This window comes from Solea senegalensis, unplaced genomic scaffold, assembly GCF_019176455.1.
Source record: "Solea senegalensis isolate Sse05_10M unplaced genomic scaffold, IFAPA_SoseM_1 scf7180000017215, whole genome shotgun sequence".
In the NCBI taxonomy this organism is placed as follows: Eukaryota; Metazoa; Chordata; class Actinopteri; order Pleuronectiformes; family Soleidae; genus Solea; species Solea senegalensis.
Window position 1 is genome coordinate 89,673 of NW_025322291.1, and position 15,871 is coordinate 105,543.

A 15,871-nucleotide genomic window follows, 5' to 3' on the forward strand; every position below is an offset into this window, starting at 1 on the left:
GAACCAGAATACCATTGGGACTTAGGTTGGGTGTGAGTAGTTTTCTCACTCGCTCAGATTCTTCAACAGTAGCTTTTACTTCATTCAGATTTTACATCTTGCCTTAATGCCTTGCATCAATAAAGGCTAGTAAACAGACATCATACATATGACATATTTGTAAAGCTGAAACAATTAATCGATTAATCAATTATTAATGCATTACTAAATTAATTGGCAACTATTTTGATAATCGATTTAAAGCTTTTTTCATGATTAAAACAGGATTTCCAATTGTTTCAGCTTCTTAAATGTGAATATTTTCTTCATTTCTTCGCCCCTAAAAGAATAAAAGTTAATAATTTTGGTTTGTGGAAAAAACAAGACATTTGACAACATCATCATTTCCAGGTTTGACAAACACCGATCAACATTTTTTAAGGTTCTCTGGACCAAACGAGAAAATAATCGACAGATTATTCGATTATGAAAATAATTGTTAGTTGCAGCTCTACATATTTGTTATTAAAATATGTGATATATACAACAGATTTATTTAATAAACTGCATAATAAGTCACTCTTCACCGTGTACCTCTCTGGCAGCAGCCTCATGCCAGCAGTGCACAGGATGTAAAGCGGCGTTTCCTTGTGTTTGTTCTTTGGGACATGAGCAGCAGCAAAGCTGAGGAGGGGTTGGAGGTAGTCGCTGGCCTTTGTCGGTGTCTTTGCCAAAGTGGAGATACCTGGGAGGAGTCAGACAATCAGAACACTGATATTTCAGTAAAGAACAAGATAAAAACAGGTTTTGTTTTAATAAGACATGAAAGATAAGTCTGTTCCAGGTTATTCCAAAGGTAGCAGTTAATGTGTTTAAAAATATAAGGAATTTTACAGGATTTGTTCTTTGATATTTGTGAGCTGTATATATGTATATATTTGAATGATGTGTTGCATTTACTGATGCATTTTTGAGAATTGTACAGTAGAAAAGCCTAACCAGGCACCTGGATTACAAATTATCCATGGCTAGAAATCATATACATACAATGTATCTATCTGTGATGTGTTCATTTAACTTGTTACAATGTTTTTGTATTTGTTTGTTTTTGTTTTTGTTCCTGACAAATGAACTAATAAAATAAAATTAAAATTAAATATTAAAACATTATATGAAACATTTTAAGTGAACCAGTGGTTCCACAAAGGCTAACAGTACATGATGTCTCAGGGTTTAAAAGACTATGTGGCATTTAACTGCTGCTGCTCCTGGAACAAACACAGTGTCTCTAATTAGCCTGCTGTGACTCTGTTTTACCTCAGTCACAGCAGTACCTTAGCTAATAAATTAACACTTTTATGATTTCTTTTCCGTCTTTCCACTTAGTATTCTGCATGAATGTTTTTTCTCTGTTCAATTCAGACACTCAGTATATCATTGGCTGTGAGCCAAAAGGACAAACAATGATAAGCAATGATCCTCTTGTTGGCAGCAAAATAACTCTGTCTCCCATTGTAAAGTCACACAATGATGCAACAGGAAAAGTTCAAGATACAAAAGTCAACCAAGGCTCTGCAGAATTATCTCCATTTGGCAGTTTTACACTGTACATATAATTTTGTTAACACTGACAAAACCCAAATGAATAGAGCTGCTGAGAGTTGCTGCTTTTGTCCTCACTGATCAACAACCATTTTTTTGTGACGCACAAGAAATTAAAGTTCTTGATGGATTACAGCAAAAATATGAACACAGACTTTAAACGTTTGTAAATCAATAGCAGGGCTTTGACTGTATACATACAACGAAGCATGAATTTAAAAACAAAAAATACTTCCCAGTGTTTCTTAGTGCTCATGAATGTTAGGTGAAAGGACTAGGGACAAAAAAAACTAACAATATGATCCACCTCCTCACCAGGTTTGATCTTCTTGACGACAGGCTTGTGGTCATGGTCCCTCATCTGTCGGATGTCCAGCAGGGTGTGGGGGTTCCCATTGTGTGGGGGCCAGTAGTACACAAAGACTCTAGAGCCGCTGCTGCCGCAGTCCACCACAATCCCATAATTCAGAGCTGGGTTGAGGACGTCAGTGGCCTCCATTGTCTCTGCAATGGAGAGGTACCTGGAGGAGAATAGCCATCTTTAAAGCTTAAACCCTAATACTGCAACGAACCGAGGCCTGAAAATTGCAAGGGGTGAAATATATCAGTTTGAGAGGTATAGTCTGCTCTTGTAGCTCACTGTGGGAAGTTACATGTGTCGATGTTGTTGAAAAATATTTTGAGGAGGAAAATAAATGGACTGGAGCTGCAAGTTTGCACGTTTTATGACACTACTTATGAAAATTATACAGCTATAATTGTTTTTTACTGTGTTTACAACCCAGCCTTATTTTTGTCATACCATTAATAGCACTGTATTCTCTGAGTCTCTTCCACATCATATACTGTAGGTCGCAGCATGTTAAAAAGATTACTTTGGCGTAGGGCTGGGCGATATATATTAATATATCGATATATTTCTAAACGAGATATAACATGGGACAATATCGCTTGTATCGATATAATTAATTTTGCATTAAAATGACAATACATGAGCCGCAAGTTTGCACCTATTTCTCTTCTCCCTGCGTCCCTACACACGCACGGGGGCTACTCCCGTGGGGGATGCGGGTGTTTTAACACCCACACTTTTTCTGCGGGTTTTCCTCAGTTTTGCCTGACAGCTCTGAAAGCGTTTTGCATCTTGTGCATCTGCAATATCATAGCGCATGATTTCTGAAAATATACTATACTATACTTTGTTGATATCAGCGTGATATCAACTGTTGAGGAATATTGAGATGATTAGTCTCATGTCCTCACACAGAGACACAGGAGCTCAGCTTCACGGCTGAGACACAAACAGATCGCTGCCGCCTGCAGTTATAAAACAAATCAATGATTATTAGACTAAAACATTGAAATATGCTAATTCTGATATGATCATGTACTCAAAATGGACGGAGCAACATAACACAGACGAGTTAGCTAAGTGTTTTTATATGATGTTTGTAGTCGAGCTCTGAAATGAAAACTGCTGCTGGCAAACTTTGCATTTGACTTTTTTTATCAGCATCTTTTTTTGTAAAATGCTGCCACACTGTGACGTCTGTGACATTTTCGAGGACGACTGACTGTAGCTCAACATGAAATAAAACCACCACACGTTCTGTAGTGTTTCTGTCTCTTGTGGGTTGGACTAATCCAAAATACTGAAAACAAGGGTGGTGTTCTCTGAAGACACGCTGTGATCTGTGGAACAGAGGTGCTCTGAAAACATCCCCATTAGCACTTGGTACATTCCTCCAGATGAAATCAAATTAACCATCGACTTTATGAAATTAACAAGGCAAAAAGTCGATTTATTAAAATTTGAGTCGAACCAGAACGTATCAACTGATTAATGGACCAGTCGACCGGGACTTTACAGCCCTACTAATATGCTTTAATACTTTGAGGGAAGTCACAGAAAAAAATTACGTCACAGAAAAAATATCCAGATATATATCGAGTATCGCCATTCAGCTAAAAAATATTGAGACATGACTTTTAGTCCATATCGCCCAGCCCAACTATGGCGTAAAGAATTATCAAGTAAAGAATGAAATAAAGTTTCTCTCTGAAGGGGACCGAAGCTGCTGTTGCTTCTCTACATGTTGGTTGAACAGGTGATTTGATAATGGAGGTTTTATGTTTATATTCTGACCAAACACTGACAGTGATATTTACCTGTTTTGGTTCCAACTTAAAGCCCACATAGACCAGAAGCTCCAATTAACGCTGCGTTTGTGTGTGTATCTGCGTCATGACCTCGTTTATGAAACCCTAAAGTTTCAGAACAAACAGTTCAGCCACTGCTGAGAAAATAGTGTTGTATTGTTTTCCTGGGCTCTACGAAGCGGATCGGCACTCCTCTCACCACCGTAGCTCCTCCTGGTGCGGGCACATCCGGTTGCGTACATTCAACCGCAGAAGAAGAAGAAGAAGAAGAACTACTCTTGTTGTAGCTGCTGAGATGCAGAGCATCCACCGTGCCAGAGGGGGAGCTGTGTATCTGAGAGCTGGCCTATCTATTACGTCACTTCCAGGTACCTGGCCAATCACAGGACAGTGGGAAAGCTCTCGTTGGCTGGCCAATCACAACACAGTCCACATTCTGGGGGTGTGGTTTTGGTCTGAAACAGCTGGCTGACGAGAGCGTCAGTGAGGAGATATTTTGATCGGCTCGTTTGCAGCGATTAGGAGGTTTTTAATCATGAAAACAAGTTCATATATGTAAGTAGACCTCCATAACTAACATATATGTGTGATACAAGCATTCTGTGTCACCTTTAAGTACAGTTGAAACCAGAAGTTTACATACACTATATAAAAAGACACATATGCTTTTTTTCTCACTGTCTGACATGAAATCAGACAATCACTTTTCCTGTTTTAGGTCCATTAGGATTACCAAAATTATTTCCATTTGCTAAATGCCAGAATAATGAGAGAAGGATTTTTTAGACATTTTTAGACATCATGGATAAGTCAAAAGAAATCAGCCAAGATATCAAGAAGAGAATTCTGGACTTGCACAAGTCTGGTTCATCCATGGGTGCAATTTCCAGATTGATTCAGAAGCAGTATGCTTCTGAATCCCATTTGCATTCAGAACCCATTTGCACCCAAGCTTTAACTTCCTGGCTGATGTCTTGAGATGTTGCTTCAGTATTTCCACATAATGTTCTTTCCTCATGATGCCATCTATTTTGTGAAGTGCACCAATCCCTCCTGCAGCAAAACAACCCCACAACATGATGCTGCCACCCCCGTATTTCACAGTTGGGATGGTGTTCTCAGGCTTGCAAGCTTCCCCCTTTTTCCTCCAAATCTAACGATGGTCATTATGGCCAAACAGTTTGATTTTAGTTTTGTCAAACCACAGGACATGTCTCCAAAAATGAAGGTCTTTGTCCCTGTGTGCATTTGCAAACTGTAAGCTGGCGTTTTTATGTTTCTTTTGGAGCAATGGCTTCTTCCTGGCAGAGTGGCCTTTCAGCCCATGTTGGTACAGTAGTCGTTTCACTGTGGATAATGACACACTCTTACCAGCTTCAGCCAGCACCTTCACAATGTCTTTTGCTTTTGTTCTTGGGTTGATATGCACATTTCGGACCAAAGCACGTTCATCTCTGGGACACAGAACCCGTCTCCTTCCTGAGCGCTATGATGGCTGGACATTCCCATGGTGTTTATACTTGCATATAATTGTTTGAACAGATGAATGTGGCACCTTCAGGCATCTGGAAATTGCACCCAAGGATGAACCAGAATTGTGCAAGTCCAACATTCTCTTCCTGATATGTTGGCTTCTTTTGACTTTCCCATGATGTTATACAAAGAAGCAGTGTGTTTCAGCTGTGCCTTAAAATACATCCACAGGTGCGTTTCAACTCAAACGTTGTCAATAAACCTATCAGAAGCTTCAAAAGACATGACATCTTCATTTGGGCGTTCCCAAATTGTTTAAAGGCATAATAATCTTAGTGTATGTAAACTTCTGAAGAAAGTAATAAAACATTGTCTAAAAAAAATCCTTCTCTCATTATTCTGGCATTTAGAAAATAGAAATAATTTTGGTAATCCTAACAGACCTAAAACAGGAAAAGTGATTGTCTGAACTTTTTTTTTTCTAACACTTGGTGACCATTTAATCATTTAAATTTGGTAAGTAACACATTGCCTTGAGAGGGTGACAAAGACAGAGGAGATATTTTTACTTCTGTGTGATCATGTGCTGTGTGGCCGTTACTGGTACAACTTTAATTTATACTGGTGCTTCCCACAAAAAAAACAATTAGACAGCAGGAGGTTCCGGGAGTGACTGTACAAATTTCACTCTACAAAAAACAAGTAAAATGTTGCAAATTTGGTAAACAACAAAATGCTCAGACAGAACCTGTTGTCAAAGAGTTAGAAATTAAACATAACAAGTTATCTTTGGAATTTTATCAGTCAGTGTTGAGTGGAGGAAGCACCTGCAGCTGGTCTCACACACTAAGACACTTCAAGCCAAAAATACAACTGATAATGATCTCACAAACATGGTTATCTGCTGTCAGTGTTTACCAAGTCCAGCAGGGATAAATAAGAGTTTATATAAGAGAAGACGAGCCACTTACACGCAAAGAAAGCTCTGTACAATTCTCAACATGAGTGGAATGTACTGTATAATAATGAATGAGCAGCAGTACTTAAGTGTGATAACAGAAACTTTGTCAGTTGCTCTGTTCATTGAATTGCACTTACCACCATCCTGTAGCAAGACAGAATGAGTACTTATTTTCCTCCTTTAACTTCTTTTGTTTATCAAGTTTGTGCGACATTAACTTGATTCTAGAGCAGAGGTCTCAAACTTGTGGGCCGGGGGGCCACATGCGGCCCTCCAGTCCATTTCATGAGGCCCACCACTTAGTATCGAGTTATTTATGTATGTTATTTATTAGTAATAGATTCATTTTGCATCATAAATACATTGTGAGCTGTAATTGCCATATCATGGTGGAATTCTGTGACATAATATTGAGTTCATATCACCCACCCTCCTACTGAATAGTTTTTGAGTTTGAGAGCCCTGTTCTAGAGGGTGAATTTAGTTTTCCAGTCCTTGGTTCAAGGATAAAAGAAAATACTGTAATATCCACTTTCTTATCTAACAGCTTTACATCATAGGATCTAAAGCTTGTTGGTATCAAATGGAAACGTACTACACCTGGAAAGCCCAAACTAGCATATCAGTAGAGTTGTCACGATACCAAAATGAGTAACCACGATACTATACCAGACAAAGTATCACGGTTCCGGGTATTATAGCGATACTTTTTTATTATTATTATTATTTTTATGAACTGTAATGTATTTGTACAAGTTATAAATACTTATTAATTACTTATAATGTTGTTTCGTGCATGATATGTTTAACTAATATAAATAATCAACTTAAGATAACAAATAATGCTTCTTCTCCAACACAATAAACCATAGAGAACAAAATACAATAAACAGGAACTTATTCCCTGTGAAAACTATATTTTTTATTTTCTATGTGCTATATACTTTGACATCCTTTAACTCTTCATTCCTCAGCCTGTACACGGAGCATATAGCCTAATATTAGCCAATGAGTAAATAAACAGGGCACACTAACCTGGTATTCCACATACAAATCTGGGTGACAACACCACAGGTGTTTTATGAGCTTGGATGTGTTCACTCCTCTTGGCTTGGTGGCAGTGCCTGCACAGTGGACGGCCAGCGTCTATTGCTTTACTGTCTGTGCCTCATTTAAAGCCAAAATAGTTCCAAATGTGACTTTTGGAGTTTGGTTTTTTGAGCAAAGTTAGCGGTGCCACTGACGCCGCCGGCGCTCGGGTCCGGTGCTTCTGTCATGGTGAGTGTGTTGTCTCGTGTTTGTGACTGTAAGCCGTGCGCGCATCTGGCCGAGACAGAACTTTAGCTTGTTGTTTGTTTTGAAGTGAATTTCTATTCAAGCGGAGCTGTCTTCATGGAGCTCGTTGTTGCCGACAGAAACACACGAACAGCCAATTAGCTAACAGACGGGTGGACCCAGCGTGCGGAAACAGCCTATCATATCCCCGGACATCACCAGAAACAGGCAAACAGCAAATCATTCAGCAGCTGTGAAGTGCGGTTGCAGTAGTTGCAATGTGGGTTTGTTGTGTAGAATTTCTATTTCTAGTATAGTAGGAACTCTACATATCAGTAATTACAAATAAGCATTTTGACCCTATCAGACCTCATTTAATCCTGAGTGATCTAATTAAAAGTGTTCAGCTCTAAATTCAAGTATGATTAACTATTCGGGTGCAAAGATCATTTCTAAAATGACAAAGTAAACCAGCTCACTGAGAGAGACAGTAAACCAGTTAAGTAGAGAGGGACACTTTCCCTCTAATGCTGGTGTCGCTGTCCTGAATTTATGTTGGGTTGATATGAGATGACATTGCAATGAAAAAGTGTGTGTGATTTCCTTGCTATTTCTTTCACTTCACCATGTCTGTCCACTCACTTGTTGAATTGGGCCCCAGGCCATCGCTGGGGGCCCCACAGTAGGCGCTGGTGGGTCCCCAGGATGACAAGGGTGGAGATAAGGAGGAGCAGCAGCAGCAGTAGGAGCCTCTGTTTGGGAGCACACCCCAGAGATAGCAGGGACACGCTGCAGTACCATGAGGCTGGCAGATAGGACAAAGAGATCCTGCACAGGAAAAAAAAACAACATTCAGTGGAGGGCCACTAAATGTAATCGGATGATGTCCAACAACAAAAGTTACATCAGAGTCAAAAACATCAGAGTCTATTTTCAGATTGTTACCTTGCCATAAGTCCACGTCAGAAAAAAATACAAGACACAACAGTCGTCACCTCATGGCGTCTGTAATCTGATCAGGGTCCTGTTGAGATGCAGTTTCTTTTACCTGAGGGAATAAAAGACAGAAACAACCATAAGATATAAAACATTTTTTTAAATTGGCATTATATACTTGATTGCATAATTTTTTGATTTTCTTTACTTTTCACATATACCGACAATTGTACATAAACCATAAATAAAGTATTACAGTTGCCTTATAATGCATGCTTTTTCTTTTCATATTCACATAAGCTTACACACATTATATATACATTCATGTGGGGATCACCAGGTCCCCACTGCCCTCACTGCACAGCATCTACTACCGCAGAGTCCACAGGAGAGCTGCCACCATCATCAAAGACAGCACCCACCCACAACATGGACTGTTTACACTCCTGCCCTCAGGACGGAGGTACAGGAGTGCCAAATGCAGGACAACCCGTCTAAAGAACTCTTTTTACCCCACTGCCATCAGAATCCTCAACAGCTGAACGGGACTACAATAATCCTGTCACCTGGTTACACTGTCACTTTAATCTGTTACCGTCACTTTAAACCCTGAAACATGTCACTTTAAATCTGTTAAATTGCACAACCAGTGTTCACTTTATGTACAGTTCTTATTTCTTGTTTATATGCATATGTTTACACTTATTTTATGCATATATGTTATGTTAGTTTTTTTTTGTAATACTCTTATTCCTTGTATATATGCATATGTTTACACTTATTTTATGCATATATGTTATTTTAGTTATTTGTAATATTTATATTTTTCTTATGTATATTTATACTTTTTTTTCTACAAAAGCATCTCTTTTTCTACTTTATGCTGGTGTTTTGTGAGTGGACAGCAAAGTAAGAATTTCATTGTACAGGGAAACGTGTTTCTTTACTGTGCATATGACAATAAACACTTTGAATCTTTGAATCTGAATGTGCCCAATGTAGCAGTAGCACACAGGGTTAAGGAGAAACAAAACAGATAATATAACATAAAAAAACAAAAACAAACTAGAGACATTACAAAGATTAGAAGATGGGCTTTGGTATGTCCATCCATTATAAATAAATTGTGCATAAACTTTGCTTCGCTGAATAATTTATCTTGTTCATTTTGTAAGTTAGTTTTATTGTTACAGTAAAAGAGAACTATTCCACTTTTAGTGCTTTCCCACTGTGATTCTTCTGAGAAAGTAGGTAAAACAGAAAATAAATCTTTTTTAATAATATAGGCTGCAGTTTTCCTTTAGATGACCACAGATAAATAGGATTATTCAATTCAATTCAATTCAAAAAACTGTATTGATCCCCAAGGGGAAATTCAAGTATAATGAGTATTCCAGGTCCTGATTAGCAAAAAAGCCAAACATTCACTGGTCGATGCCTCTCTTACATAGTTATACTTATATTTACTGTTTATCTGTGTGGTATTAATGGAACTATTGTTCGGTTATAGACTGCTACAGACTGATAGAAAAACACGAAATTACACTTCGGGAAACTGTGACACTATTAACATTATTGTCGTTATTTCCACGCAGTTAACCCAATACTTTTTCAGCAGTTGCAGCCACTGAACCTGGTACTACTACTACCTAGAGACACTTTAGTTGTCTCTATTCTCGGATTTTAATGAAGCTATTTTAAGGGCTACAGGGAGGAATACATGTCAGAGAATAATGGTTAACAAAATACATTTAATAAATGATAGAGCAGTAAATGCTACCTATTTAAGATAAAGCAGTTATATAAAAACACAGAAGTGTGACTGATGAACAAACACCAGTCTTTTTATAAAGGCTGCTACTGTCCTTGCTAGCGAAAACACAACAGATATGTGTTGGCTGACGTGTTTACGGTTCACATGCTTACATCGTGTGACATAAACGTACCTACTGACGCCTCTCCGCCGCCATAACTGTCAACTCCCTCAGCCACATTTTCTATTTTCCTGGACAATAAATACACACAGAGATGTTTTCTAGTCGTCCTGTACTTTACGAAGACAATTTAAACAGACGACATCAAGCTGAAGTAAAGGAAGTGAACGACAGCAAAACCCGACATTTTCCGGTCGGCGCTTCGAATACTTCTTCCTTCTTTTCTTCCTTCTTTTGGCAAACAACGATTTGGTGCATTACCGCCACCATCTGGTATGGAGTGTGTGTCAAAATGTTGATCAGCTTCAGTAGTACTTACTTCTCACGTGAGAGGCAGGGCAGGACAACTCATGCAGTGGTTTATACAGATAAATAAATAAAAATGATCAGGTTATCAATAGTATTTCAATCCGTGGGGCGGATTGAACAATTATACAACAATATATACCAATAATTATATATATACATATATATACAGTATATATATATATATATATATATATATAGATATAAATAAATATATATATATATATATATATATATATATATATATATATATATATATATATATATATATATACTATTGGTTCTTTATTATTTTCTGTCACGCTCTCATCCTCTCCAATGAAGGAAACTCAAAAAAACTCTTCTCTGTTATGAAGAAAATCCTCCAGCCACCCAATTCTCTACCCCTCCACCTGTATTCCACAGAAACCTGCAACTCCATAATGGACTATTTCAACCAGAAAATCCATAACATTCATCAGCACCTACATCACAATTCGCCACCCCTCTCCCCATCTGAACCTTCTCCTCCTTGTCATCTCTTCTCCAGTTTTCTTCTTCCCACTACCTCTGAAATCTCCGACCTCATACACAAATCAAAGCCCACTACATTTCAGTTCGATCCCCTCCCCACAACCCATCCGGAATAGTCCCTTCACTTTTCAAAACTGCCACTGTCACCCCCATATTAAGAGAGGGGTCTAGCTGCAGACCTGCACTGTCAGGACCCTTCGTTGCAGACCTGCACTGTGAGGTCTCCTGCACTGTCAGGACCGGAAGTTGATTTGAAGCCTTTCAAAATAAAAGTGACCATACCGGAAGCATATATTCAAAATAGAAGCGAGCATTCTTGAAGCACGTATTTTTCGTTCCCCATGTGAAGTGTGAAAACGACGAGGTGGGTAACAGTCAAGTGACAACAACTTTGCGTCATACGAAGAAACAGAAACAGTCTTTATTCACTAGAACGTTATGTTGCACACTATATATTGTCCTGTAAAGTTATATTAATTTGAAAGAATCGGGTTTTGGACTTTTGGGTAGTTTTTAGCGTTGTTATCGTATGATAGTGCTCACTTAAATGTGCCATTTTTTTACTCAAAGACCAAGAAAACTGAGTTATATCATATAATTTTTATATAATTTTGTTTTACTTATTACGACATTATTTGTCTCTTAGAGATGCATATTTCGATCTTAACAACCGGCACTACGCCGAAAGTTGAACGCTGCAGCGGAATGGGTGCAGGCGAATCAACACTTGTTTGCAGCCAGAGTGGAGATGCCTCAGATTTTGAGCATGAACAGCACCCAAACTGAGGAGGCTGCGCAGGAAATGGGAAAGCTGTTTGACACCATGGATCCGAATGAGGAAGAGAAAGAATTAATTCTTGAGCCTTTTAAATTCATTTTTGACCAGATTGAAGATATGTGGCTCTTCTGTGAAGAGATTATGGACAATGTTGTCCATAATCCATTGTCCACAGTCCATAAATCGACTGTTGTTGTTGTTGTTGTTGTTGTTGTTGTTGTTGTTAAAACACTAATAATTTAAATCATTAAAAAAAACTGCTTAGAAGATATTGGTTATCTGGGTCATGTAACTAGGTATTCAGTAATTCACTTTTAATACACAAAGCTAAGTTCATTTAAAATCATCAATCCTCACACCCATGTGGTCCAACAGCACAAGGTAAGAACGTAGCACAAACAATATTAAGCAATTATTAAATGAATTATGAAGTGTTATAATTGCAAACAAACATAAGATATGCCTATATAAAAAAAATAAGTAAATCAATATGTAAATGGATCCAGCAGTGCAGGGAGCTAACTTTTCAATGATAAATAATGGTATAGAAGCAAAGAACAGTCAGCAATAGGTTGGAGTGTAGATGCATTATGCCATCACACATTAAGGTGTATTTACAGAGATGTATTGTTTCAATATGAATTTGTAGTGCAGACTACAATTTGTGAATTATATTAAATTAAAATACTGGCGTAAAATAATGCATGTTTTGAGTAGGCTAATAATGTTTATAGGGGATCATAACAATAGCTGTACATCTAATTTGCACTGATTATCTGTAGAATAACCCTAGAAGTGGTCATAACGTTTTGTATTTTCTTTTTTTTATATATAATATTTTGTTCGTTTTTTATCTTGAGTTTTTTCACCTTATACAGTTGAACTGGAAAGATATACAGTTTTTTTAAAAAATCTCTTTCATTAAACACATGGATACACATAAACATATTTACATTTAAACATAAAATAAAGATCCAAGAAACATTGGGAACGAAAAATATGTGCTTCCGGTATGGTCGCTTTTATTTTGAAAGGCTTCGAATCAACTTCAGGTCCCGACAGTGCAGGAGACCTCACAGTGCAGGTCTGCAACGAAGGGTCCTGACAGTGCAGCTAGACTGTCTTGGCATATTAAAGAAACCTGGTTCAGACCCCAACAATTACGATTAACCTCCGCCCCATTTCTAACTTACCTTTAATTTCCAAAATCCTTGAAAAAACTATTGCCACCCAACTTCACTCTCACCTATCCCTCCATTCACTTGACGAGCCTTTCCCGTCACAGCACAGAGACCGCCTTAATCAAAATCACCAACGACCTCCTCATTGCAGCTGATTCTGGTTCTGTCTCCATCGTCATCCTCCTTGATCTGAGTGCTGCCTTCGACACCATCTCACACCCCATCCTCCTCAGTAGACTCTCCACCATTGGCCTCTCTCACACTCCCCTCAGCTGGTTCCACTCTTACCTCACAGGCCGCACTCAGTTTCTATAGCTCAAATCTTTCACTTCAAAACCTTCCCCAGTCACTAACGGTGTGCCCCAGGGATCTGTCCTGGGGCCCCTTCTCTTCATCATCTATCTCCTCCCCCTTGGCCACATCCTCCGTAAATTCAATATCAAGTTCCACTGCTTCGCGGATGACACCCAGCTCTATCTTTTTTGTAAACCAAACTCCACACTACTACCCCCCTCCCTCATCTATTGTCTCTCCAAATTAAAAACCTGGTTCACCTCAAACTTTCTTAAATTAAACTGCAATAAAACTGAAATCCTCCTCCTTGGCACTATATCCACCCTTTCTAAAGCTAACAGCTTCTCTCTCACCATTGACAGCTCCTCAGTTTCCCCCTCCCCTCAGGTAAAGTCGGGGTGTCATCCTTGACAGCACACTCTCCTTTCACTCACACATCATCACTATCCGCACTGCTTATTTTCATCCAGGGGGGCTGAGCCTTCAGCCACTCTGCTCCTCAGCTCTGGAACACACTACCACCTGACCTCCGTAACTGTGACTCTCTCTACCTCTTCAAATCAAGACTCAAAACTCACCTGTTCCGGACCGCCTACTCCCTCTAACCTCCCTGCTTTTACCGTCACTTCCCTATTTTATTGTGTTGATTTCATGTGTTTTTTGGTTTTATCTAATTGTGTGATTTTAATTCATTCTGTTTGTAAAGTGTCCTTGAGTGACCTGAAAGGTGCTTTTAAATTAAATGTATTATTATAATTATCATATACATACACATACACACATATACACATATACACTACAAAACACACACAAAAAACCTGTATGCATACATATACATACACACACACACATCCTTTATCCTCCCAATCAACTTTGTGGTTTTAAGAAAGTGAGGTAATATCTTGTAACACTCACTCCAGTTCCTCCGCGATACTTCTACCAACTCCAATTCCTCATCAATGTCTCTCAGCTTTCTAATCATCACTTCTCTCTCCCTTTGGTGTTTCTGACATTGTGTTCTAACATGATGAATGGATTCCTCCTGCCCACAGTGATCACATCTGTCTGTCTTGTGTTTATTGATGAGAAATAATGTGTTGTTTGGTCAAATCTGATCCTCGATATTATATTTTCCTTTTTCCTGCTTCTTTCCGTGCGCCTAGCCGCTCCCACTTTTCTTTGGATACTGTAAAACCATCTTCCTTTCCTCTCCTCCTCCCACTGTTTTTGTATTCTCTCCCTTTAGTTTTTGTTTAATTATTCTCAAACAAGTTTTCCCCTCTCAGCACCACACACACACACACAGACTGAGAAACCAACTCTGGTAATTGGTGACTCCATCCTGAGGAACGTGAAAATAGCGACGCCAGCGACCACAGTCAGGTGTTTTCCCGGGGCCAGAGCGGGCGACATAGAGTCTTATCTGAAACTGCTGGCTACAGATAATCGTAAATTCAGTAAAGTTATTATTCACGTTGGCAGTAATGACACCCGATTACGCTAATCGGAGGTCACTAAAGTTAATGTTAAATCTGTGTGTAGGTAGCACAATCTATGTCTGACAACGTAATCTTCTCTGGTCCTTTGCCTAATGTAACCAGTGATGACATGTATAGCCGCATGTCGTCATTCAATCGCTGGCTGTTGAGGTGGTGTCCAGAAAACAACATTGGGTTTTTAGATAACTGGCAAAACTTCTGGGGGAAACCTGGTATCATGAGGAGAGACTATCAGAGTTCTCTGAGTTCTTATCTGAGTTGGTGCTTAAAACAGATAAAATCATAATTGTAGGGGATTTCAACATCCATGTAGATGTTGACCGTGATAGTCTTAGCTGCGCATTTAACTCGCTGTTGGAATCAATAGGTTTTATTCAACACGTTAATAAACCAACTCATTGCCTTAATCACACCCTCGACCTTGTTTTAACTTATGGTATTGATATTGATAACTTAAACATAGTTCCTCAAAACCCTCTCATTACATTACATTCAATTCAATTCAATTTTATTTGTATAGCGCCAAATCATAACATACATTATCTCAAGGCACTGTACATAGATAACATCAAAGAGAGCAGAGAACCCCAACAGTTCACACAATGAGCAAGCACTAGGCATCAGTGGAGAGAAAAAACTCCCTCTTAACAGGAAGAAATCTATGACAGAACCAGGCTCAGAGATGTGCGGTCATCTGCCTCGACCGGTTGGGGTGAAAGGAAAAATGGGGGACAGTGGAGAGGTGGGGGACAGAAAATGGGGGGAGAGAAAGGACAAGAGGGAGATGAGGGAGAGACAGAAGAGAGAGAGGGAGACCAGCAGCAGATACACAACAACTGTATCAGGTTACAAGTTTATACAGTTACTGATATCGACTTTTTAATTACAAAATAATAATAATGGTGATGATGAGCGTAGCCTCGGAAACTGGATCTTGATCCTGCAACCTGCATGATGAGAATACAGAGAGAGAGAGAGGG

At 38.9% G+C, this 15,871-nt stretch overlaps 1 protein-coding gene across 1 annotated transcript in view; it reads right to left on the reverse strand.

The window, feature by feature from the left end:
- LOC122764083 (ectonucleoside triphosphate diphosphohydrolase 7-like) overlaps positions 1-10,522 on the reverse strand; it is a 28,543-nt gene extending 18,021 nt beyond the window's left edge. Inside the window, exons 1-5 of the mRNA XM_044018450.1 lie at positions 10,333-10,522; positions 8,396-8,498; positions 8,093-8,278; positions 1,897-2,102; positions 574-724 (exon numbers count right to left, since the gene is read on the reverse strand). Of these exons, the coding sequence (XP_043874385.1) occupies positions 574-724; positions 1,897-2,102; positions 8,093-8,278; positions 8,396-8,403 (551 nt within the window). The 5' untranslated portion in view covers positions 8,404-8,498; positions 10,333-10,522. The remainder of the gene's footprint in view (positions 1-573; positions 725-1,896; positions 2,103-8,092; positions 8,279-8,395; positions 8,499-10,332) is intronic.
- Positions 10,523-15,871: the final 5,349 nt, after the last annotated feature.